At 39.3% G+C, this 24,206-nt stretch overlaps 3 protein-coding genes and 1 long non-coding RNA gene across 33 annotated transcripts in view; 3 read left to right on the top strand and 1 right to left on the bottom strand.

Moving 5' to 3' along the window:
• Positions 1-4,670, top strand: part of LOC111243487 (lysophosphatidylcholine acyltransferase 1-like) — a 38,220-nt gene extending 33,550 nt beyond the window's left edge. For all 17 annotated transcript variants that reach the window (XM_086977423.1, XM_086977601.1, XM_086977639.1 and 14 more), the window contains 3 exons: positions 148-446; positions 867-1,176; positions 1,708-4,670. In XM_086977423.1, coding sequence (XP_086833549.1) covers positions 148-446; positions 867-1,176; positions 1,708-2,292 — 1,194 coding nt within the window. In that variant the 3' untranslated portion in view covers positions 2,293-4,670. The remainder of the gene's footprint in view (positions 1-147; positions 447-866; positions 1,177-1,707) is intronic.
• Positions 4,671-5,953: 1,283 nt separating this feature from the next.
• LOC111243488 (pseudouridylate synthase RPUSD4, mitochondrial-like) lies at positions 5,954-10,015 on the bottom strand. The gene is made up of 6 exons (XM_022789150.2): positions 9,822-10,015; positions 8,850-9,330; positions 8,136-8,331; positions 7,807-7,993; positions 7,385-7,652; positions 5,954-6,917 (listed from the first exon to the last, which is right to left on the bottom strand). The coding sequence occupies exons 1-6, from the start codon at positions 10,013-10,015 to the stop codon at positions 6,780-6,782; spliced, it is 1,464 nt and encodes a 487-aa protein (XP_022644885.1). The 3' UTR covers positions 5,954-6,779.
• A 34-nt stretch (positions 10,016-10,049) lies between these two features.
• On the top strand, positions 10,050-17,663 carry LOC111243489 (uncharacterized). 12 transcript variants are annotated; one of them, XM_086978025.1, is made up of 6 exons: positions 10,073-10,188; positions 11,212-11,388; positions 12,015-12,176; positions 14,786-14,984; positions 15,759-16,016; positions 16,979-17,663. In XM_086978025.1, exons 2-6 carry the CDS (start codon positions 11,257-11,259, stop codon positions 17,020-17,022), a joined length of 795 nt encoding a protein of 264 aa, XP_086834151.1. In that variant the 5' UTR covers positions 10,073-10,188; positions 11,212-11,256; the 3' UTR covers positions 17,023-17,663. The 12 variants fall into 12 exon arrangements, with proteins under 12 accessions (XP_086834354.1, XP_086834320.1, XP_086834151.1 ...); XM_086978070.1 differs by lacking the exon at positions 10,073-10,188 and adding an exon at positions 10,381-10,600; XM_086978158.1 differs by lacking the exon at positions 10,073-10,188 and adding an exon at positions 10,587-10,724 and having other exon boundaries at positions 15,783-16,016.
• A 1,680-nt stretch (positions 17,664-19,343) lies between these two features.
• On the top strand, positions 19,344-22,682 carry LOC147758166 (uncharacterized). 3 transcript variants are annotated; one of them, XR_015319904.1, is made up of 4 exons: positions 19,616-19,679; positions 19,887-20,123; positions 20,630-20,903; positions 21,468-22,682. It is a non-coding gene; the product is annotated as an uncharacterized LOC147758166 (long non-coding RNA). The 3 variants fall into 3 exon arrangements; XR_015319901.1 differs by lacking the exons at positions 19,616-19,679; positions 19,887-20,123 and adding an exon at positions 19,344-19,587; XR_015319889.1 differs by lacking the exon at positions 19,887-20,123 and having other exon boundaries at positions 19,571-19,679.
• Positions 22,683-24,206: the final 1,524 nt, after the last annotated feature.

Here is a 24,206-nt window from a genome sequence, read left to right as displayed (position 1 = left end):
TAAAAATTTCTACTATAAAACTTATCAAACATTTTGCTCTGGTAGCAAATACCGAATATTACTTAAAGCTCTTCGTGTTACCTAATACGTTAATTAAGGCAATTATTTCTAGGTACGCTAATGAATTTAGGCGTTTCATCCTTCCAGAACACTTTAACATGGACTTGGGATGGGCCAAGCGCTTTGAAGACGATGTGGCTGACTACATGCCAATGGCAAACCCGAATGGTTATCGAGTACCTGCCCGTCTACAGACCGTCAGCAGCCGAATGCAAGGATCCTGGTCTGTTTGCCTACAACGTGCGTCAGTTAATGGCTGCAGCGCTGGGAGTTGGTACGACCGAATTTGGTTACGATGACCTTCGATTTCTTGATACAGGGGATGTACGTCAGCCACATCATACGCTAGCTATAGTAAAACTGCTCAAGTTCAGAGCCAAGAGCGGGTAAGACAATGTGTCTTTTGCTTTTCATATTATTGAACATTTTAAGAATAGGCCAGGCAGGCAAAGATTCAAAAGGAAAAGCGCATTAATCAAAGCATAAGAGATAGTTACTTGTAGTTTTCTTAATACAGGAATTAAGAAGTCAGTACTTTTGGGCAGTCCACGTCGTAAATTCCAAGTAAAGGGAAATTGATAATCAGCGTCGTCTTTCTAAAACTGACACCTATAACTTGAAATTGGCAATAAACTATTCCTTCCGAAACTCGAAGGACTTACATTCAAGAACTTATGACTAATGTATAGCAGTTGCTGGCTTCTCGAAATATTAAGAATGACACTGAAAATCTTAACCGAAACCGACCTAGGGCGCCATGTCTGTTTGCATTCTATTTGATTTGCTTGATTGATTTTTCGATTTAGCCTGATACCTGACCAGATTTCATTGGACATTGCAAAAGTGAGCTCCTTAATTACTGAAACGGAAAGAGCCGGACGTCCATCAGGACGGCTGACGCGTTCTGAACTGTTAGCCGCATTGGGCGTACGTCCGTCTGAAGTGGCCAAGGAATTTTTTGACATCCTCGAAATGGAGGAGGACGTCTATAGGGTTGACGAGCACCACAAAGATAATGGCACTGATCAAGAGACGGCCCAACAAGTTCAAGTCGATCCACGAGTTCTGCTGGCAGCATTGCATCTCGCAAACCGGGACGGCGAATCTGCATTCAGGGTTGGTAACCGCATTTTGAGGTAAAGCCACCCCGTAGTGCCCAAATATGCGACTAATATAAATCGACTGAAGTGGCATCGGCCTGTTAATTTGGTGGCCTCTTTCCTGCTAATCTGTAGTACTATTGAAAAAAAGTCCAAGTTGGTTTGGGGAGGGATATAAATGGAAAATAGCAATTCCGATGAAGCTAGTAACTCGACGAAGTGAAGTTCAAGTATCGGGACTGAGCTCCACATTCGGCCCACATAAAATAGATTTTACCTTGGTGGTAGTCGGCAATACGCGAATAGTATTACTCAAATGATTTTAACATAAAGAACATACGTGAATAAATTAATACTCTAACAGTGATATGCTTTCTGAGTAAGGATGTTTCGCATCCAACCACTGTCAGATCGTTCCTTTCTTGTCTAAGTTCTTTTAAATTTATTGTAAATCCAGTATATAAGCCTAACACCTGAACGAGAGCAAACATCAATCTTGACTGTTTCTAACGCCAACCATCTTTTCATGGTTTCCATATGTCTGCAGTGTCTCAGCGGTGAGCCCGTCGTCATCACTAACCATACGACAAGTAGTCTAGCTACTTCTACAGCTTCTCCTTCAATTAATATTAATGGTATCATAGCCAATAGCAATGATGACGTCGTCGGTCGTGAGCCTGGAGCTACGGACGACGGAAGCGTCAAAGCGTCAGCCGTCCCTGTGCTCACGCAGAAAGCTTTCTACCGCTTGTGTTGGCTGGCTATGCAGATGCCGAGACGTGATGCTGAACAACTATTCGAGCATTTCCGACCATCACCCTTAACACTGCCTGTGTTCCGAGAGCTCCTCGCAAAGCACGCCAATCGTTGTAAGGGTATTGTATATTTTGACAGCGCCCGCCGACTTAACCTCGACGATGGCGATCAAGCGCCGCTCGAATCGACCCCAAAGATACAACGGGACAAAGAGGACGATGTGGAATCAATTAAAGCGAGTCAAAAATCCTCTGCGCGAAAGATATTCGTCCGAAAGGTCGATTCGAATGGCCGCAGCGACGAGAAGATCACAGCAGCGCCAGCATTAAGTGCAGCAGTCGTGACTAGCCAAAGCAAGCGACAGAAGGCTGAATAGTGAGATACGTTATTATAAGCATGCTACAAAGATATGACAAGCAAAGCCGCGGCAGTAGCAGTGATAGCTGGAATCATAGAGTCCACATTAGCGTTGGCGGAAAGGCAACTGAAGAGAGGAAACTGGAAAGCAACAAGTTACTAAGTGATATAAAGCTAGAGAGGAACCCCTCGACAGAGAAGTCAACTAGTGAAGACGGTTTAATGTACGGTTTGACTGGACTCAGTGGCCGAAACCGACTTGTACCGCTAGAGATAAAACCGATCTGACTTAGAACTGGGGGGTTAAAGGTAAGCAGAGGCAGGCAACGAAAATGGAGATGGCACAAACAAGAACTATTAAAGATTATAAGATTACGTGGGCTACGTCTTTAGTATGTAAATTCACTTGAAGAGTAGCTACCGTAGTAGTGATTGAGGCGATTTTTTTGTAAGTTCAACTCATTTGACTGGCTTATAACGAAAAGGAAAAAACTTTCCAAAAAATTCCAGAACCTCAGAATAAGAAGGTTAACATGTCCCAGTATGTTACTAACTATTACGTGTTGTGATATAAGGGAAAACGACGTACTTCCAAATGTGTAAAATTGGGGGTCAAACTAAATATGTACAATACAACGAAGGCTCAGTTTTTGATTGCTAATTCTCCCAATAGTGACGAGTTACTCAAGATGAGAAGGATACTACATATAGACGCATTGATCCGCGAAATCAAGACTACTGGAAGCGCGTGCAGATATTTTTATAAACTAGGATTGTCAATCTCTGCTGTTATGTTGAAACTAGAGCTGGGCGACAAGTGCGCTGTTTCTTACTTAGGCTTAGCAGCATAGTTCATTCTGGGTAGTTTTATTGCAAAAACATTCTGACGCTAAAGCGTGTTATATTCGCGTTAGGACAACAACAGCGAGTCTTGCAAAAACTGCCTTTCTTAATTATATACATATATACGTGCTTTTTAGAATTGAAGGCTTTAGTCTCTACTGATTTGTTTTTTTCAATAGTAAATTATTATTTTCGATGTTTAAGCTGCCGGGTCTGTTGACTGCATCCTAACCAGCAATATCTGATAGTGAATATAGATATTGTTAAGTGAGGGTTTGTCACCCGTTTGATTGATGGACATGTCTAAGTGCGTAGTTAACAGTCGTTTACTATTTCGTAGTTGGATGAAAATGTAAAACCTTTTTCGCTCTTGGTAGGTATATAGTATGTCTTTATGGTTTGGAGTAAAATGATTGAAAATTGTTTTGTATTAAACCAATGAAATCAACATATAAACTACCTGAATTGAGTCTTATAAATATCATAATTGAACTATTTGTCCCTGTCATTATTACCATTAACTCACTTTGACAGCTGCAATTACTATATCTAAACATGTTCACTGTAACATGAACTCAGAAATACGCGAGAGAATATTAAGCACAAGATATTTTATATGTACGTACACCAAACGGACTGAAGAACACGAATCGAAAGATATAAGTAGAGGGTCAATATTCTTTGTCACGTTAACAACCTTTGACTAAGAGCAGCATAAATTGTAACATAATAAAACATTATTAGAAAAAATTAGAAGAGGATCAGGACAGCCTCACCTATTACGAAGAAGATACGCTTCGTAATATATAGGTTTCAGAAAAAAGACGTTCCAATGTATAATCAAAATACTTAAATGTTTTTTTTATGAGTGAAAAACGTAACAAACGACATGTTGCCCAATTACACGAATCGCCCGCTTGGAATAATCAGGTGACAACTGAACTTACGGCGAACAGTGGAAGTCTATGTCAACCGCAGAATTTTGTACCAGAAAAAAAGAATTTCTGCGAATCTAGCCTGCTATCAGCTGTGGACTTTGCAGCTACCTTGACTTTTTTAATTTGTGGATATTTCATTATTTGGAACTTAAGTCAATTAAAGGGATAAAAGGTTTATATAACAGTCAGCAAATAATTTCATGGTGATCCCATTTTGTAATGAAGACGAAAATAAAGTTTCTCGGTCGATACCGCCTGGAAAATTGGTCGGAAAAGTGGCTGTTATGCAAACGCAAATGTATATATTTATATAAAAAGAAATCTAATAAGATACATCTATCTAGGTGTAGAATGGGGGCAAAATGGCGAAGAACAACACTCACACGAAGGATATCAAAAAACAAACGTTTCTTCAACCGACGAATCTACATCATAATCTATGCGAGCAATGATTACGGGGATAATGTTGATCATGATACTGATAATAGTGGAGGAGACTAGTAGAAATTGCTGTAGTATTATTACTATGATCATTGGAAAGTCATTAAAACGAGAATGATGTCAAATTGTCTCGAAAATAAACGATGTGAATGTGTGTGTGGCGAAAAAAAGTAAATTGTGCGTAAGTATTTTCATTATTTTGAACCATTGATTTGGCTTAGCTGTTTGCCAGTTTGTCAGAAGCAAACAAGGTGGGACGTCAGCGGCCCGAAAACGACTTGACTCCTTAGTTTCATGCGACATATTTGTCTGTCACATGCATTGCTCGGTAGTGTCAATCGAAAGTTTATTTATAGACGATTCAAGTTACACGGCCTTTAGGATGATTCTTTATTGCCTTTGTTTACTTTTATCAATCTACTCATTTTAAAGTTGACGCATATTGGGTTATTTTGAGATTTTTAGCCCGCATTTTAGAAGTCCTATTTTAGATTATGTTTCTAATACGCTTTTCTCCGACCTCGATACCTAACAGCTCCTAGGAGACCAATAGGAAAAGCTATGTTTGAATATCTAAGGGTAAAATGTTTATTTTTACAAATTTATATCCTTTTTTTAATGAAGAACGTCTAAATTAATTTATCTTTCAGTTAGTATTCGCATGTTTTGCGACAATGGTAGACGGATTTTCGTTACGAGAAAGTTAGAGAAAACTTCCGGAATTAGTTCCGGAGTTAGAAAAAAAAGATTCTCAAAAGTCTTGGGAATATCTCTTGAATTCTAGTCACCGTACACACATAGTAAACGAGGAATGATGATTATCCTAGAATCCGAGATAAGTCAATTTTGTCCGGTAACGTTGACTCTGTAACGCTCGGCAATAGAGAATCAGTGTTGTCGTATTGTTCTAAAAGAACGGCAACTTTGTGAGCATTCTGAATTTATTATCCGGTCGATAAAGCCCTCATATATGAGATAGTTGAATTTACCAAATGTTCAATAAAAATTCAGAAAATATATACCAAAAGATGATTGTAATGAGAAAATGAAAATAGCTCTACAGTTCGACAGCCTTGTCGTACGTATGCTGTCAGGGTACTTCGCTTTGCACTAAACGTAATGAAATAATGTCGAATCGAACAGTGCTTGTTGAGTTATTGCAACAGACTATAGATCTGAAGAACGCCGTTTGCCAATGCTGGCAGTAAACTTATGTACTCGAATCAGTCGAAGGTAGGCCGCAAATGTGGGCATCTGCAAATACAAAACCGTCGTAGGTGTAGGAGAACGTGACAAAACGAGCAATGAGCAACTATTTTATGTTTTATTTGGCTAACCTCAGCCCACCCTCAGGTATGATGATTTATGTATGGAAGTTTAAGACTTCTAGCGCGTTGAAAGGACATACGAGTTTTTATGATTATAACTGTCCAGCAGAATACGAAAAGACAATACTAGTTTTGGCGCACAGGAGAACTCAAGGTGTTTATTAATCGTATCTCGAAACTCGAGAAAAATATGCAATTATCGTCAATATGCATTTTTTATTTCACGCTTTTATTTATAAAATGGTGAGTTAGCCGTGCTCCGGTTCGCCTTTATTCTTCAAACAAAATCCATTATTCTAGGTTTCGAACATACACAAAAATAAAGATGTAACAGAGCAGAAGAAGCTTCCTAAAATCTGTTCTGGTACCTCACTTAATTTTCAAAAATGTATTTATTAGTGTACAGTATTTCTAGCTCATGTTTACATTCTGTACTACGAGTTACGTAATTTTTCATCAAGCAATAGAATGTTGCTCTGAACAACCGATTTAAAATCTCTCAATAAATAAGACACATCCTGCGATTTTTATGCTCAGCCCTTACATGCACTTCATTACTCAAAGTTGGACAGCTTCCAACTGGCTAAGCTTGCCTCCACCCGGTTCTTAGTCCAGTATCCTGTTAGAATTAATTTAGGTAACCGTTAAATGTATGTACATTATTCGTGTAGCACTACACCGAAACCACCAACTGTAGGCTGTAGTCACCTGCTGAAGTACGTAACGAGTTATAAAGCTAATTTTTAAATTGTCAAACTAATCATTCTACATAACGCTTTGGTCAACAACAAACATCGTTAGGTGCACTGGATATCAGATGCATCGAATGAAGACGCTGCTACACTCATTGAAATCTGCGTAAGTAAAATTTGTTATATCGACTTCGCGATTAAGTTGCCCCGGTAAGGAAGCCAATCCAGTAAAAAATGTTTTGTACAAGTATATATAAACACGGTCTACGAAAGTCCAAGTTGTTCAACGGTCTTCTGAAAGTGTTTGGGCGGATTGACACGAGCTACTAGATTGCGGCCGCCTGCCAGAATCCCGGGAACGACAAGGCTTCTACTGTGCAAATGCAACGGGATTTCGCGAACCTGCAGTTTGGAAAAAATATAAATGAATAAGGTATTTCAGTATTGCATGGTTCGAATACCGTGTATAGATTTAGCGACACAACACGACTGAGATCCGGCTCCGATGGCACGTATTTAGCTTTAAACAATCCATTCTGGTTAATCTATTGTCCTCTATATTATATTGGTAAAAATAAATAACCGACTTAGAACTCATTATGTTTCACCTTCACGAACTCTGGTTCCTTATTCTCCACTTCATGATTAACATTTGTACTCTTTGGATATATGTAATATGACCGATCATGTTAGTGGTGATACAATAACCGCAAGGCTCGATATGTGCCAAAGGAAATTCGGACGAATAATATGTCTGTCTGCACTATAAGCCGTAGCAAGCCTAAGTAATGGTGAAACGCTGTCATCATTGAAAACGAATCCTTGCTCGGAATAGTTGTTAAATTTGTTGGTGCTATAGATCTCCGTACTTTTTGCTGTCGCACATGGAGTTTGGCAAGGATGTCTCCTGGAAGTTTTTGTGGAACAAGTTTCTTGATATGTGAATATTTGTGGTCACCGATAATTGGACACCGCAAGCCGAAACCCAGATGAACACGAAGCTGGTGTTTGTACCCGGTTAGCGGTCTCAGCTTCCAGTAGGCGGCACTGTTATGCCATGAGATAATTTCGTACTCAGTTCGTGCCTCAAAAATTTGCGAAAATTTCGGAATACTTTTCTTAGATCCCGGAGGTGGCCTGAAAAAGAAGATGAAAAAAATGGTGTCTAATAAATCGCAATTGATGATTATCTGGAGGAAAAATGCATTGTTACAGTGATTAAAGCAAATCCTTTCCGTTTTTTACACCAAATTATCTATCAGTCTCTACTACAGTACGTCATTTACCATACCTTGGCACTATAACCATGCGTTCCTTCCCTCCTATATGACCAACGGCAATAGGTAGCTCGATGGTACCTTGTCGCTCCTTGACAAGGCCCTTTGTAACAGCCAAATATTCTTTCTTTACTTGATGTGCCTTAAATAATGTCTCGATAACGTTCGCCATGTGCCGGTTTTTCGCTAGACACAATACACCTACGACCATGTGCATGTATATGACGAATGTTCGGTTAATAAAGTGTAATTTTTCATGAATTTTTATGATTATGATAATATAGTTTATCCTTTGTACAAATGAAGCAAAATAAGCAACGGATAAATAGAGTTAGAATCATACCAGTAACCTCCTTGTCTAACCGATGTACGGTGTAGAGTTTTTCCGCTTGGAAGAACGTGGCAAGTTCCTGCAGGTACGAGGTGAGAGCAAATTTGGAACTGCTACTAATGTTACCCCCACTGTGCATTGACATACCGTAAGGCTTATTTATAACTAGAACCTCCCGAGTGTCGACAATAACGCGTCGACGAAGTGACTGGAATACGACAATCATATTGAAGTGCGTCTAATAGAATCACAACTGACAGAGATCTTCGTCGCTATTATTACTGATTTATGGAAGAAATCTTGCAATTACGAAAGCTAAATAGTACTCCAACGTAAAGACGACATCGGAATAAAACAAAAAAAAGCCAAATATCCTATTTAATGTATTTGTTGGTTCATTTTTTAGATGATGAGGTATACGCTAGAATGTGCGAATTGCACCAGATAACCTTATCAATGTATAATTTCATAACAATTCATCTATACAACTGGTAAGCGTAAGGAAATCAGGAGTTGCCGAATCTACATAGACCTTACCAGATTCGATGCACCTCACAGGCCATTTTCAATTGAGCTCTTTTATATCTGCTTAACTTTAGCTAATGCATTACGTTTGTATAAAAATTGATGAGCTATGGCATACAAATGATGAAAGTTACATTGCATAATTCGTGCGATATACACATTGTTCAGCACCTGACGGCTGGTTATGGTATAGTCACATACCTGTAGAATCTGTTCATGGTTCATAAGGTTCAACGGTGGCTCGATCTCGGTTTTAATAAGACGGAATCCTTGTGAGTCGACTAATCGGATCTGGGCCTTGGCTAATTTTGCCTCTTCGGAGTCGAGGTTCGCTCGAATTTTGTTGACGGCTTCAAAGGCGGATTTAGGCTCTGCCTCAGTTGGGCTAACTGGTTGTGCTTTTTTCACGGTTCGAATATCGGCTTTGGATATTTCTCTTTCCAATCGAGGTCTTCCCCGCTTTTTTTTAATTTTATCTTGAGACTCGTTCTGGAACTTCTTGGAGTTTGTTTCTTGATCTTTCAAGTCTCCATGTTCGTTTGTGAAGGGAAGTTTGGTTACGGTTTTTTCTATAATTCCCTCGGTATCTACTCGAGGCTCAGCGGCATCCGAATCCGCGAGGTGATGTTTAGGTTTGATCTCATACTCGCCATGTTTTAGTGGAACGTTATTCCTGTCTAATCTGGTGGGAGGGACATGAATATGTGTTTCATTATAATGTCGAATAGCTGGATCGGTGACGTGTATGCATATTATGTGGGTTTTCAGAACGTTAATTTTGTCCTCACTCACTGCGAAAAAGTCAAACAAACAAGCCTACCAGATACCCTCCCCAAAAATACAACCTAGAAACAACGATTGCGGAAAGGAATTGTCTATACAAATTCAGATTTAGCTTAAACGATAATACTTACAACCAGTTTAAATTATTTTACAGTTTTATTATATAATTCAAAAACGAATTTTACTCTACCGTCAAGTCAGTTCCATTACACAGTTAGTATGCATTGATAGAAGCCTTTCATATGGTACATAAATTAAAAAAAAATGTATATCCATGACGTTATTTTGCCGACGTCAGTCATAGCTTACAGCACTTTAAGCTGTTTACGAGGCGTCCATAGCAAATATACGTTTCTAACAACTAGACAACATCATACGGGCTACGCTCACCTGACTGCACCAAATTCAGTTGGCGTGAAGAAGGTGTTAGACGAATAAACGTCACTGTACCGCTCATCAAATGTAGATCCTACACGCGGTCCTCGGGGTGATCTTAACATTCGAGTGGGCATTAATCCAAAGCGTGTGGGACATCGAAAAGCCCCTAAACATGTTAACCACGCATTTCCGCGCAACATCACCATGTTTGCACACTGTTCGTCTGCTCAATGTTGTTGTTGACTTATCGGCACCAGCCTCTATGCGGATACCAGGCTGGCCATGGCATTGAGGAGTAATAGAAGGTTTGCTTCACATCCAGCTTAAGTCGACCGATCGAGGGGGTCTATGGCAAAGGAAAACGCTGCAAATATCAGTAGTAAGACATTTTTAAAAGATTTTTTTGGATATAAAATGAAAAACATATGCATTTCCAACATTATTATTTTACAAGTGTATGTAAATGACACAAACAAAGGGTATTATGTATCTGGACAGTTTTAATATCTTTTTTTTTTTCACAAATGTAGATGTACGTAGATTTAATGCCGCCTCTCAAAATGGTCGATTGCAGTAAAACTTATCTCTATTAAATGACGTTCCGATTAATCGTTCCAGAAATCCAGAAATGTAATATGTCAATGGTTATACATAATTCCCTTAACTATATTCGAAAATTTACCGCAAATCTGAAAGTAAACTTGCGTGTAATTTTGAAATTAGAAACGTACTCGAAACAAATACAATAAATAACAGAGCTTCGCATTGTCACTGCAAGCATAGTCAAATTTGTAAGTCGAAACCCGCGATATGCGTATTTCATTCAAATTACAGTGTAGCTCTACAACATTTATGTACGACTCAGACAAAATACTTTTGCACAAGTTGATTGGTTGTTCACCTGTCTGAAACTACGTAAGTTATAGGTTATAAAACATTTCCTAAATGAGACGAATAGAAAATTGAACCTGATAGGGCTCTCATCTTCCGTCACTGAGGACAAAACCACTGATGATACTATACCCGTAGATGGAATGGGGATTCTTTTTGGCCGGACGATTTTCTAGTTTACGCTATAATCAATATTATGTTCTCAATGTCTTTTCTCTATGAAGAAGCTGATGCTATTCTGTACATCTATGATAAGAGCTCAAAATTTTTCATAGATAGCTATGTAGTTGTTTGAAAAACTTCAACTTAACATAACGCTATTTCAATGAAATTTTCTATTATTAGCGAGTTTATGTGCGAGAAACTCAGTGCTTCTTACCTTGTTACATATGAATGACAATTACGATAGCTAACACCGTCACGATCCATGCACAGGCGGATAACTTTTAGCCTCGCTATGGCTAAGTACGGGTTCTATCCAGAAATTCACTTATACTCACTCTGCTTTCAGCACTTACCGGAGGCATGCGAATGAAGTTCTTCGAAGTATTTGAGAATGAGTTACATCGATATATTTCAAGCGCATACTAAGGAAATGTTAGAGGAATACAAAAAAAGCATGAGCTGCTATATCGAAACACATTTGATTTCACTGAAGAAGAAGGCGGATCGCATTAACAATCAAAATGTTAGTTAGTGACATAGATACAAAGTCACTTTGTGAGAATCTTCATAAATAGTATTCCGTGAGAGAACCGCGAGCCTATCGGGGTCGCGTGTGGGAAAACAAGCTTATATAAGTTAGGGGGCAACGCTTACGCTCATGGTGATGATGAGACGCCGGTTGTTGACTCATCCGTTACACATAGCTGATCATGCACACGAAAATCAAAGCAACGATTCGGAAATGATTCGAAACTGAGGACTAATTGAATAGAAAAAACATCAACAGAGATACACCTTTTTCTAACTAATGTAATTGGCTTTTGATTTGAAAACATACGTAATAGGCGCGTTAGTTGCTGTGAAAAATGTAATGGCATCAACGAAGTACCACAAAAAAAATATATCAAATATTAACCTAGCAAAGCATTTGTATCTGTGGGATACAAGGAAATATTCAGTCAGCAAGTGCTATTGGAATTGTAGAATTTAGTCCGTCTATCTGTTTCATACGAATTGGATGCTTGATCTGAAGAGTACTCATGCTTGAATTAAAGGAAAATGAATCGGATTATCTAAAGCCCACTAGGCGACTAGATAGAATGCAGTCAAAATCTATCAATAATCTATAATTATTTTGCCTTATTTAAGGAAGACTGTCGGCGAGCCGTGAAGACCGAAGAAGATGCAATCCATTTGACCATGCTTAATAAGCTTATTAATCGCTTAGATGAGTCCACAATATCCCTAGCAGCAAATGTCGTCAAACTTCGGAGTTTTCAACAATATCAAATTAACGCGGCAGATCTAGCGGTAAGAGAGACAATTTATTATGGTTTATTAATTTTTCTGTAAAAGCTTGCTGTCGACTTATAGCGTAGTCATTGGATATCTCTTAAAATTTTCCCAATTAATGCATATTTCGTACATGTATACGCTTTGGATTCAGAAAAGTATTCTGCCGTACAACTTAAATTGGGACTTTCAGTAGTAAACTAAAGAACGTGGTCAGTTGTTTTACTAAAGGGCAAAAGGCAATCCCCACAGGCACCAGATTAAAGACAGAAACTTGTTGCAAATATTATGATTCCTTTTAGGGCCAGCAATAAAAGCTATATATATATATATATATATATATATATATATATGCCGTTCTGCAGGCACAGCACGGACCGATGTACAGTTGATTATACCATTAGCATGTCTGATATCTAAAATATACTCTGAGCTTTTTCCGAAACAAAATATTCAACGACTCTTAAGTAGAGCTAGTGTTTCTATCGCATCAGACGTCTTGCCTTTTATACAAATACTTTAGCTAAAACCAAAGGCGCGGTCATTTGATAAGAAAAAGGATTTGGTTTGTACTATGAAGAACCTCCGATGCAGGTCTTCGTCATTTAAAGAATTGTAAAAGCGCCAGTGCAACCACTACAATCACTGCCATGCAAAGCACCTGCCTCGAACGTACTTATCTGCTTAAACAATCTTTCTGTCGAGTTTTACGTCCGGTATCATCTTTAGCCATTTCACCACGAAACGAAGACTTTCTGTACTCGAGTTCGAGCCTAGACCACAGTGCCCCTCAGATTAGCACGCAAATACTTCAGCTACTAAGCTATCACCGGGACTAGGCAAACGCTCTAAGGAATTTAAATAGATCATCTAGATCCTTATCATAACTACCATTTCTTCTGTTCTGATAATTAAGAATGTTCCCCTCGGTTCCCCTAAGAAAAAGGACATTGAATATAATTTCCGATTCAACAACGCAGATCTAGGACAGATTGGCTGGCACCCACTCATACGCATGTCAAATAGTTACGTGGCAACTACATACTACCATGGAACCGTCATTTCGAATGTGAATAGACACACTGAGACACTGTCGCCCTCATTATAATGTACCTATTTAGTAAATTCATTGTCATATAAGAAAAGGCAAGTTTGGGATGCGTGATTTGGCAAAAACCTATAGATTAGAGCGATTCGGACGCTAAAGCGACGATGTCCAATGCATACGACGGGACAAAAAACAGAATAAACTAAAAGTGCTCGGTTTAGCAGTTCCAAAGCATAAAATCATAGCACGAATTAAAAAGTGTCTTTTAAAAAAAAGTAAAAATTTACTTTGAAAACATATAGAGATATTTAGCACGGCAAGCTCCAAAATGAATTAACGAGGCAAGAGTATTTACAGGGCACAAATGATACCAAGATCTTTTGTTCTAGAGGACTCTCAAGACACTTGTTATGCCTCATAGAAACTCCTCTATTCCCAAATACATCTGGCTTTACTAGTCCAAATATTTCGGATATCTTCGCCTAGTAGGATTCTAACCTTTTTGAGATCGAGAAATCGCTTGACTTTTGCGTTGTCCTATAAGGATTGAGATATTTTTTTAAATTATTTTCGGTCTACAAAAAAAATGAAAACTGCTATGAACTGAATTTCTGAATAATCACGTCGACGAGTGCCTGTGAGGCGCTGATGCTCATTCATGTTAATTTGCTCTTTTTAGAGGCTCGGTATGTCGTCACGTGGGCATTTGAAAAGCTATTAGATGGAAGCCGTTCCTTAGGCTGAGTCGCCTCCTTATAATTATTATTATGTACAGCGACGGATGTTTTAAGTGATATTGCTTGTTAAGCGACATTAATGGGTATATACTGGTGTAGTTTGCGCTGAGGAACATAGTTGCTATTGAAAGACATCCGCTGATTTGGATGGACTGATGCTTTTAGCCCCCAAAAGCACATGGACAATTTGAAAGGGCACCTAACTAAACCGAGGTTACCGAGTTTGTGCCATCGACTTTGCATAGCTGATAGTCTTACAAATAGGCTTTAGAGCCTTTTACTGCATTAAGTTATAGGGAAACAGGAAAACTCAACGGAGAGGTTATTGCATAGTTATTCTGTTTTAAGGAGATGGCGACACCAGTCGCAACAACTTCATTCCACGCTGCCTGGGAAAAAGTTATCTTTTTTTAACTTTTGTGCGTTAAAAAGTTGGAATTCCTGGTAAAAATTACAGCGTTATCGTCCCATATGTTTGTGTTTAATGTAACTGTTAATAAATCGCTTTCAGGATAAACATTAGAGAACTTGACAAGTATGTTTGAACGACCGTTGGAATGCTTGTCCATATATATGTATATATGTTATATATATGTGCTATATATGTGTGTAGCTTATAGTTTTATATGTAAGATGTGGCAGAGATCTTTCCTAACGTCTTCCATCGTAGTTTTTTGCTTTAATAAATTTTTACACGTTTATATGAGAGCAAGTATTGTTCTTTGGTTTATCTTAACTGACAACAATAATAGCATCGAAGAGATTGTTATTATGCCCTTAATACCCGCTTCAAACAGAGTTAATTTTTGCATTAGACGTGATGAGTCAACTCTTTTATACAGAATGTCCGCGCTAATGTGGAAGACTCCAACCTGAATCAGAGTGCAAAAAATGCTGCAGCGTCGTTAGAGAGACATATTGAAAACCTTCGTAAACGGCAAGCAACGTTAGAAAATGATCTCGTCAACGTGAAACGGCGAAGAACGGACTTCGCGACGGCTTTTAAGGGCTCTTCACGGCGACTGGATGCTGAAGATGCTGGTACGTGTAGAATCATAAGCAGTCATTAGGAGCATAATGTAAAAGCCTTATTGGCGTGCCAATGCTCAAAGGCCGTGCTCAAACTAAACAGATAATTTTTCACTATTACTACTCATTTGTACCTATTTTTGGCCAGTGTAGCTGCTCTTACATTTGTTGTTTTCGCAAAAACATTTCAAGAGAGCTCGGCGGTTCCATTGACCAAAAAACTCATTCATAGAATATAAACGCGTTATGCCTTCAAGGTGCAGTAATGAAATTATTAGCAACGTTTTGCGAAATAGCGCGGGAGTATCTTTGATTTACTTTTAAATCGTTTTTTAGATTTCCCGTGGCCTTGACACATTGGCTTGGTAATTGATTGCTACAGGTAGTTAACAGACCGCGGTGTTCTCGATAATTCGCTAGAGCTTTACCCTCTATATGAATTTTGCTTTAAGTAGTTTTTTTCCTGTTGTTTACATGTTGACGAAACTCTAACGCGTGTATCTGTGCACGAATGAGCTAATGCCACGCTTACAGCAAAAGAGTAGTGGGCAATATCCACGATACATAGCTTTTAAGGCGTCGAATTTAAGATCGTTGAAGGAACCCGATCGATCTGCACATACACCCATTCCACGAATAAATAATGTTAAAATAACGTATACGATTCTTCTATTCAGATATACGTTGAGCTGCTGGAAAGGTCTTTGATCCCAAAATTTACGAATGTGTTTTAGAAAAAATCCTTGTTACGGTTGCTAAGATTTTACTCCGAGTGTACTATTTTAGGGTACATTAATGGCCTTCTTACAGCCGAGTTGCAAATGTGTCGAGCTTCAGCTGAAAAGGAGATCCGCCAGTTTCGAGGTGAACTTGCCCTTGCAATTGCGGAAAGACGACGTGAAATCGCATCGATTGAAGCTGAAGCCAAGCGACATCATAGGGTTCATGCAGAGTGCGATAAACTCCTCAAACAGGAAGACCGACGTTTCAATAAACTAGAGGCCGCAGCGAACAAACGACTTGCCATGGCGCAGAAGACTTATGGTTCGGTGTATACTAACTACATATATACATAATTTCTAGACGTAGTACCCACAAAGTTTGGACCTACTGTGACTGAATAAATATAACCTATCTGCCTAGAATTAGTAGCTAAGTAAGTCGTATTTAGGCCAAGGGAGCAAAGACCGGTAACTTCAAAAGTCGAACTCGACGTTTTGTTAGGTCTAGGATCAAACTTTTCGAGCTGTACGTGCGAGAGCACCATAAGCATTCGATCGGACCGAACTTTAGCACCTGAGAGGAAATTACGTCTAGCTTATAGTGTGTGCTCGGTAAACATTTGCATTTTGAAAGGAGGGGAGATATGTATGATTCGGTAGAAAAAAACAATCGAATTTTTTGTAAGCATTGGAGACTATTCTGTCAAACCAGACATAATCTATAAATTGATAAAATCACTGACAAATTAAAGCGACTAGATAATATTCATGAAGGCTGTAACATCAGCTTACAGGCAAAGCCCAGGAATCGCTAGTTTACTGAACGATATATAGCACACGATAACTGATAGGATCCAAAGAAACACGCTATATTATCTTACGTGCAGCCATGCGAGGTAAATACGTCCATGCTGTCACAGTATATTCACAGTATACTCACAGTATATCCAGCGCGTCATAGACGAAAAGGCAATTAACCATAAACGGCACGCCGCTCTCTTACCATACCGCTTGCTTTCGATATGTTGCAGTAAGGGATAGCATGCTAGAAACGAACATTGTCAAGGTGCAGCTTTCAGCTGTTTAGGTATACCACTTTTTTGGGTTCTACAATCTGTCGAGTGAACGTCGAGGTATTAGACATACCTTCCTCGCAAATGAAAAAGTCATTTTGTAACTTTGATTAATGCTTACTATCAGACTAGGCGCATGGCGATGTTTTTTTCAACGTTTGATCGCTAATTATCATTCACATGGTTGCTTAGCATCCGCTTTGTGTTTCAGAGGAGCTATCACATGAATTTGATAAGCTACAAAAAAAATGGTGATGATCGGCCATCATTCGAAAATCGGTCCGGACCACCGATGAGATAAGGGATTGTGCGAAACTGCGTATCGGACCCTACCAACGAAAGCTCCACTGCATGTGAATAATGTGTCGATATGTGAAAATTACCTGTAGCAAAAAAAAACTGTGTTAAGCGCTAATATTTTTTATGTTATTAAAAAACAATTATTCGATGAGACATACAATGCGTGGTCCGTACGTTCTCCACACGTTTGCTTCACAGTTGTTTGATTTCTACCCACCCAGGTGAAATACGTTCTGTTTACATAAAATTCATTTTTGAACTTCACCTAAGGTAGCTTTATTCTCTTTGTCAATGTTTTTTTCCTTATATGTGTGGGGTTCACCCAGTTATGTATCTGATAAGAGATCCCCCTTACAACAAAGGCCACCTGTAGCGTAAGAGGCACTATCGTATATCGATTCTAAAATAAATCTATGTCTCTGTTCCACAAATTAATAGTAGGATTGTTCGACATTTGCGTAAACATGACGTCTTGATTCTGCGAATCGTTAGATACTCCAATAACGCCAACCGTCGAACTGTGATGTTTCAAAGCGCTCTAATATTGATGAAATGCGTGAATAAATTAAAGCTAGTTCTGATTTGTGATCCAGTCACTATCGAATTATATCTTTTACTCTTTACGGAAATAGATACATGACCTAGATAACACTTGCGAACGAGATGTCTGCGATACGTTCGAGTTCTTCAAAGGATATTAAGTGCTTCATAACTGGTCCATTTCTTTTTTGATGTCTTGAAATACTCAAGAAGATGTTCACACAAAAACACAAGTTCTTAGCGAAATAATCCGTGTGAGTGTGAGTCGAAACGAGAAGTAAGCTATGGAATTTCAGATGATAAGTTAACAACGCTGCGACGCAGCTGAGTGTAAGCACCACTGTTTAGACGCCAAATGCATAGCCTTGCGTGTGAGACGAGTGTATAGGAAATTCCCTATGCTAAGGACGCCCTAATGTACAGGTACTATATTTTCCGCCAAGCTCATCTAACATTTAGTTGATCGATTCGGAATTATGGCGTGTTTGCTAAATGTCCTAAAGGTCGTACTTAGAAGCAACAATTTCCCCGCATCTGGAGCAACCACATGTACCTTCGGACCTCGTTTCCCGCAGAGTTTATAGTGGAATCTATGCACAGCAATGGAGATGGACCACATGCCTGTCTAGCCATCGACACTGTCAACCCGTGCTTCCCCGTTGCGGACGAAGTAAAAAATCTCCATCAATTCCTGCGAATTTTTCCTCGCATTTTCGAGGTTTGTGTTCCGTTAACGGAAGCTCAAAGTGACCACGTAGGTCGTTGGCCAACAGTGGGTGGTGGGCTAGACAATACGTGGGACCATTTCAGGTGCTGTGTTAAGCTCTAATACTTTTTGAGGATGAGGGCTTTGAAGTCTTAGGCTTAGAAGAATATAATCCTACTGCAACTATAATTATAATCATTCTTCGATCAAATTGTCGTCCTATTGGTTTACCTTGCATAATGGCAAATATGTGAGTTGAGTTAAAAAAGACTTCAGCAAAGATTCTCTCCGCAAATGTCCACCTGTCGCGGACGCATAGCACGCTCAGCTATCATTGTTTGGCAGCTACTGCATAGGAGATCTGTCGAATGAGGTTAAGATATCTCTCGTTTTACTACATAGGTGCACTGGAACTTATTTAGTTCAAGTAAAGCGTCTTAGATATTGTGGAGCTCGATAAATATTGCACAGGATATTCGGTAACCGTATTACTACAATGGAAGACACATAGACCCGTTTCAACCGATCGTTGTACGGCAGTTGTAGAGCTTAACCTAAAGATGTGTCATTTATCTAAATTCTAATTGAACAAGCTTCTGCTTACGATGATCAGTACCCTTACTAGCATTACTGGCGACCGAACCCGTTTCTGATAACTGCTGTCCTGAGAAACTTTTTCGGAATTGTCTCTAATATTTAACACCCTAATTATGAACAGCGTCAAGACCAACAGTGATTTCTATTACGTAGCATAGAAATGGCAAAACAACTAACATACGAAAACAATGTAAATGAATACAGATGTAAATAGAGCCTACTTGATATTGTCGGCCTTAGTAGCCTGGACAATCCCATCAATACAAGTATTCTCTATTCATTTGCCAAACAGAGCGACTTTATCAATATATTGGTTCTGACGATAGTTGCCGCTTATGATTCATTTACACTGGAACTTAAGCATAGCAGAACAAGTTTAATTCATTTAGGGACAGTGTCAGCCTGTCAAATCTGACGGCGTTTGCTGGGGCATCGTAGAAAGAAACGCTGTGATACATTTCGAAGTGCGAATTCAAGACGACTTTGTTGAGGGCAGACAACGCGTTATTGTCGAGGTTGGTCACCGGCGGCACAGAGATGCAAATTTGCTTTCGAGAAAATGGCATGAGAAAGGGAGTGGTAAAGCTTCGTAGAAATGATTAAAAACGTCATAGTGTAACGGTATACGGACTCGATTATAGTAGCACGCAGTCACTCGTATCGCAACGTCAAGCACGGTAAGTCAGACCAGACGATGCTTAGCTTAGCGTTCAGCCCGGTTGCCGAACGGAGTTCGACTATCCATGATGTCCTCTAAATCGTGAACACAGTAGGTTTCCTGTAGAGTACGTTTATTTAATCGAACCATTTTACATATGATCAAGTAATAATGCTTCGTATAGCGTAAAAATATAAACGTGTTCGATTGTAAAACGTGGTGTGTTTATGCCAGTCTGGTTTCTGTTCTCATCGAAATAGGTAAAAATAGTAATAATAATAGTGTTGGCTACTAAGTTCCCGCGATTTTTTTCAAAAGCTTCATGTCCACACAGCCTATCATCACCTACGAATAGCTTCTGGTGTGCCGTTGAAAAATACCTTTCGTTCCCGATCAGTGTGACGCAACGATATGCTGTTTTATGTATGTTCAATTTCAACTCAAAAAAGCACTTCGAAGATCAACGTTTCAAACGGAATAGAGGTGCATTCTCAACATCTTCTTTACTGTGCATTTCGTCATAGCTAAGACGCTACCGGGACAGCCAGCTAAAAGGTCTGCTCAAGAAGAGTTTTCTTGCTTTGAAAAGAATATCCAGGGTCTAAATAAAGTTCGTCGCCGCGAGTTCACACAAAAACGTGGAATTGTGTGACGGTTTAAAGCGGTGTCGGGCGTTACGTGACCATAACAATTGATTTTCGCACAGAATTGTCAGCGGTGATCAGAAATGGTGTTTGCGTTTCACCGTAGATCAGATACCGAAATGGAAATAAAAAATTGCAACAACACCTGTATTTTGTATGGTAAATGTAACAGAAGCGCTTAACGCAGGTACTGCGTCAGTAATGTAGATGAACCTCGAACTATAATGACCTCGTATGTGTAGCAGATTGCAAAGGTTGAGCGCCTTCGTAGATATTAAAACAGACTCAGTTGATTCAGAAAAAGACATCGATCCATAGTTTTGAGCAACGATTAGGATCGTCCGACCTTAGATATTAATTTCAACCATTTAGTGTGTGAATAACGGTAGGACACAGTTGTTTTTTTTTGTTCCTTAGGATTTTCAGAGCTGATTCACAAGTCACAGTACAGAATTCACGATGAGGTCAGTGCCGGCCTTCATTCTGCTCCTGCTCGCGATTGCCGCCGCTAAGACGATAGGGTTGACTGCATCTAACCGCTATTTAAACAAAGACTACGATGGCTTAATACTCAGCCTGAGATTGAGAGCTGGGTTTTGTGCTTCTCCAAAACAGAGGTGTAGATGCTCGTGTGACTCAGCTAACTCTCCGAAGTGGACCATAGCTGGCCTTTGGCCAAACTTAAAAGACGGTGCGTAACAGGAGTCATTAAAATCTGACAGTTGCCGCGTGCTATTAATGGTGACGTTACATGTCCACATCTGTCCTGGTCTAGCGAGATGGATTTTGTTGTTAAGCTAACATAGAACCTACCTATTCGTGGTGTAATAGTATGTTCAATTATTAGAACAACAACGATACCATCCTCTATTGACCATATGTTAACTAATAATAGGGTCTTAGCATACATACCGACGCGTGTTACTTGTGTTTCTTCTGCCAGGAAATGTAAAAACTCGTTGATTTCGCCACTATCTAACTGTTGGCCCTTTTGCTACAACATTTACTGATAGAAGCATTACGGCGTTCACAGAAGAATTAATTGTCAAGTCTTAGCATATAAGTGGTTCAATAACCATCACTGCAGTACTAGCACGTTATCTTACTATATAAGCATACCATATAGGCACAAATGTTATTATCTGACAAATATACCTCTCACAGTGCGGTAGGTTTATCTTAAAACATGTTATCTCGGTATGCCTGGTAGATATGGGACGTAATAACTAAAATAGAACTCATCATTTCTTCACAGGCGTTAAAGCACCCACGAATTGTTTCAACACGTCAAGACATATCGCTATTGACAGTAATACGCAAGGCTTGCTATACCAATACTGGCCATGTTATAATTGTACGAACTCCCCGCATAGTATGTGGGAACATGAATTTGTCACGCACGGAGCGTGTCTTGCACGCGAAGCAGACGATTATTCGAATGCGAACCTTTATTTTTCTACGGCAATCTCCCTGTATAATCGTCAAGACATTTACAAGCTGCTGGAAGCGGAGCATATTGCGCCTTCTAATGGGATTCCGGTCCGTACGAAAGACATTGAAGACGCTCTGAAGAAAGCTTTCGCCTATGGCAAGTTTGAGTTGCATTGTGAAGGTCGACTCTATCACACAGATATTCTTCAGGAGATTCGGATTTGTTTTGACATGAAAGGGTTTGAGCGATCTACGCATTGTAGACTGCCGAAAAGTTCTTGCACAGATCTAGAAGTCTGGTATCTCGAATCTGGCGCGTCCAGAATACCCCAAATGTGCCAACTGCTAGCGCTCGTGGCCATAGTCGTCACCTCATACTGGCGCATATAAAGAAATAATCAATTTATCGCGATCACTCCTACTAATAGAATGAAACAATGTAAATATACAGCATCATAACTATGCATATGTTAGCATGAGAAACATAAGGAGTTTATCTTAAGGACCCCTTGTGATTGTCGCTTATACTTACCTAAAGCGCGCACGCAAAAACCTAGATTATGCCCCCATGCAAAGCTTCGATGAACCCTGTTTTTACTGTCAAATAGAGCAGATCAACGGTGAATTTGGTCCTGTGTTTGACGGAGCACTTCTGCAGGCGCAAGATAAAGTTTCAGGCTCAATGGTTTTATTATCGTTTTGTTGATAAAGCAAATACTGAGGCGGCGTGGTGTTCATAGGTATCATGAAATGAATAACCTCGAAAATAACAACGTTTATTAAATTATCATTAGTTCAAACAGGCATGATCAAATCGCCGTGTTAACAGTCTGCATGCAACTCTCGAGCAATGCATGTAAAGCTATAATTATATCTTTAGCTTTTGCGTTCCTCGCATTTTTTTTAACAATATTCCTTAGAAATACCGTAGTTTTTTAATTAAAACTGTTTTTTTACTATGAATGATTTGAAATAGAACATATTTCATAGTTAGAAAACTGTGAAAATAAACTACGTCTGTTCTTTTTGATGAAATGTATACGTTTAACTTATTATTAGTCGTCACGAACGATGGCAGTTACTGGGAAATTTGGAAGGACTTTGGCCGCTGTCTCTCTGTCATTACGGCGGCACAGATTATTCCGGGTTTAAAATAGTGAATATTTAAACTATAAGATTCATAGATAAAACTTTTCTGTCTTAAAAACTCGTGGCATTCCCGCCGATAGAACTAATAAACGTATCCCTCTCGCAGTGATTTCGCTGCAAGAAGGAACTATATGAATAAACTTTGCTCATTAACCTAAAGATAAAAGTATTTTAAACAGGTCAGTTTGAAACCTTTTTCTCTAAGCTGAAACTCATGGAGTGGACCACTAAAATAACGCGTATAAATTCGAAGATCGGAATCAAACGACAGAAGACGTTAGCCTAAAGATACTATTTAAAGACACAATACATACTTCCGTATAAAATATAATATAGATACAAAAAAAATAGATCCTGCGGACTATTAGATTGAGTAACTTTTGAAACTACGCGCTAGTTCTCTAGAGATCTGCAAGTGAAAACCAGTTGAGGAAAAATGAGTTTCGAAAATAAATTTCGAAGACCAACGCTCGACGGTCAAATTTGTGTTTCTCGAAGATCTGTAGCGTTGCGGAAATTCAGATTGGTGAAACCATTATGTAAGGAAGTTTCAGCCGAAAATGTTAAATGTCAATGGTACAACATGTAAGAAACGGAGATTGAAGGCTAGCGCCGAGAGGACCATATGTCGGGATTCGAAGGACAATAGCGCTTTGCCGCTTTTGAGGAGGCTTTTATCGAAAGTAGAACTCAAAATTTAACGGGTCCGTCGGCCAAAACTAAAAACATTTGACATGTAACCCAAATAGTAAAAATGGGTTCTCCATCAATTGACTGCAGGCCTTCGGACCAGTTGGAAGTGCGTATGGGGTATTCTGCGTGCAATTTGCAAAAATTCAATTGACAAAAACCCGCCTGGAGCATATCGTCGAAATAGATGAAGAAGTATGCGATCTTCACAGCCAGTTCGAAAAGGAGCAGGGCACAGAGTAGCGGCGCTCTAGAGAGAAATCGAGTTCGATAATAATGACGATTAGGTACATACCCATCACTATGCTTCAATTACTCCCTGTGTTGAGCGAAGAAATATCCAACGCTGTCTTCAATCCGCTTGTTCTCCCGATCTAAGTCCGTGTGATTACGAGACTTTCCAGCTCCTGAAACGGGCGACTGGTAGGCAAACATATATAAGATTTACCTCGATAAGTCATTATATAGAAATTGCAGACGGAAACACGGATCGTATGCACATGGTTGGCCAGAAGCTGCCGGAGCATCGGGATAAATGTGTAAAGGGAGAGCATTTTGAGCACATATAAAAGATCATCATTCTAACCAATTTAGTTCGTAAATTATTCGATTTCAAAGCTCGCTGGATTTATCGGCAACAAAAACCCGTTTCGGTATTTAAACACACCCACCGGAATGACCAGGTTTGAACCGGCAATTCGTCTTTTTCACCGATCCTCCATGA

Source organism: Varroa destructor, unplaced genomic scaffold (genome assembly GCF_002443255.2).
Source record: "Varroa destructor unplaced genomic scaffold, Vdes_3.0 BEIS01000001.1, whole genome shotgun sequence".
Lineage (NCBI taxonomy): Eukaryota > Metazoa > Arthropoda > Arachnida > Mesostigmata > Varroidae > Varroa > Varroa destructor.
Note: the sequence above shows the minus strand (reverse complement) of the source record. Positions and strands in the feature narration are given on the sequence as shown.

Excerpts from the sequence above, each read along its gene's own strand:
- LOC111243489 (XM_086978025.1), top strand. The coding sequence starts at position 11,257 with ATGAGTTACATCGATATATTTCAAGCGCATACTAAGGAAATGTTAGAG. Across the intron at positions 11,389-12,014 it reads ATCGCATTAACAATCAAAAT|GAAGACTGTCGGCGAGCCGT; the intron begins GTTAGTTAGTGA and ends GCCTTATTTAAG. Across the intron at positions 12,177-14,785 it reads TTAACGCGGCAGATCTAGCG|AATGTCCGCGCTAATGTGGA; the intron begins GTAAGAGAGACA and ends TCTTTTATACAG.
- LOC111243488 (XM_022789150.2), bottom strand. The coding sequence starts at position 10,015 with ATGGTGATGTTGCGCGGAAATGCGTGGTTAACATGTTTAGGGGCTTTT. Across the intron at positions 7,994-8,135 it reads GTTAGACAAGGAGGTTACTG|GTGTATTGTGTCTAGCGAAA; the intron begins GTATGATTCTAA and ends ACATGGTCGTAG. Across the intron at positions 7,653-7,806 it reads CGCATGGTTATAGTGCCAAG|GCCACCTCCGGGATCTAAGA; the intron begins GTATGGTAAATG and ends CTTCTTTTTCAG.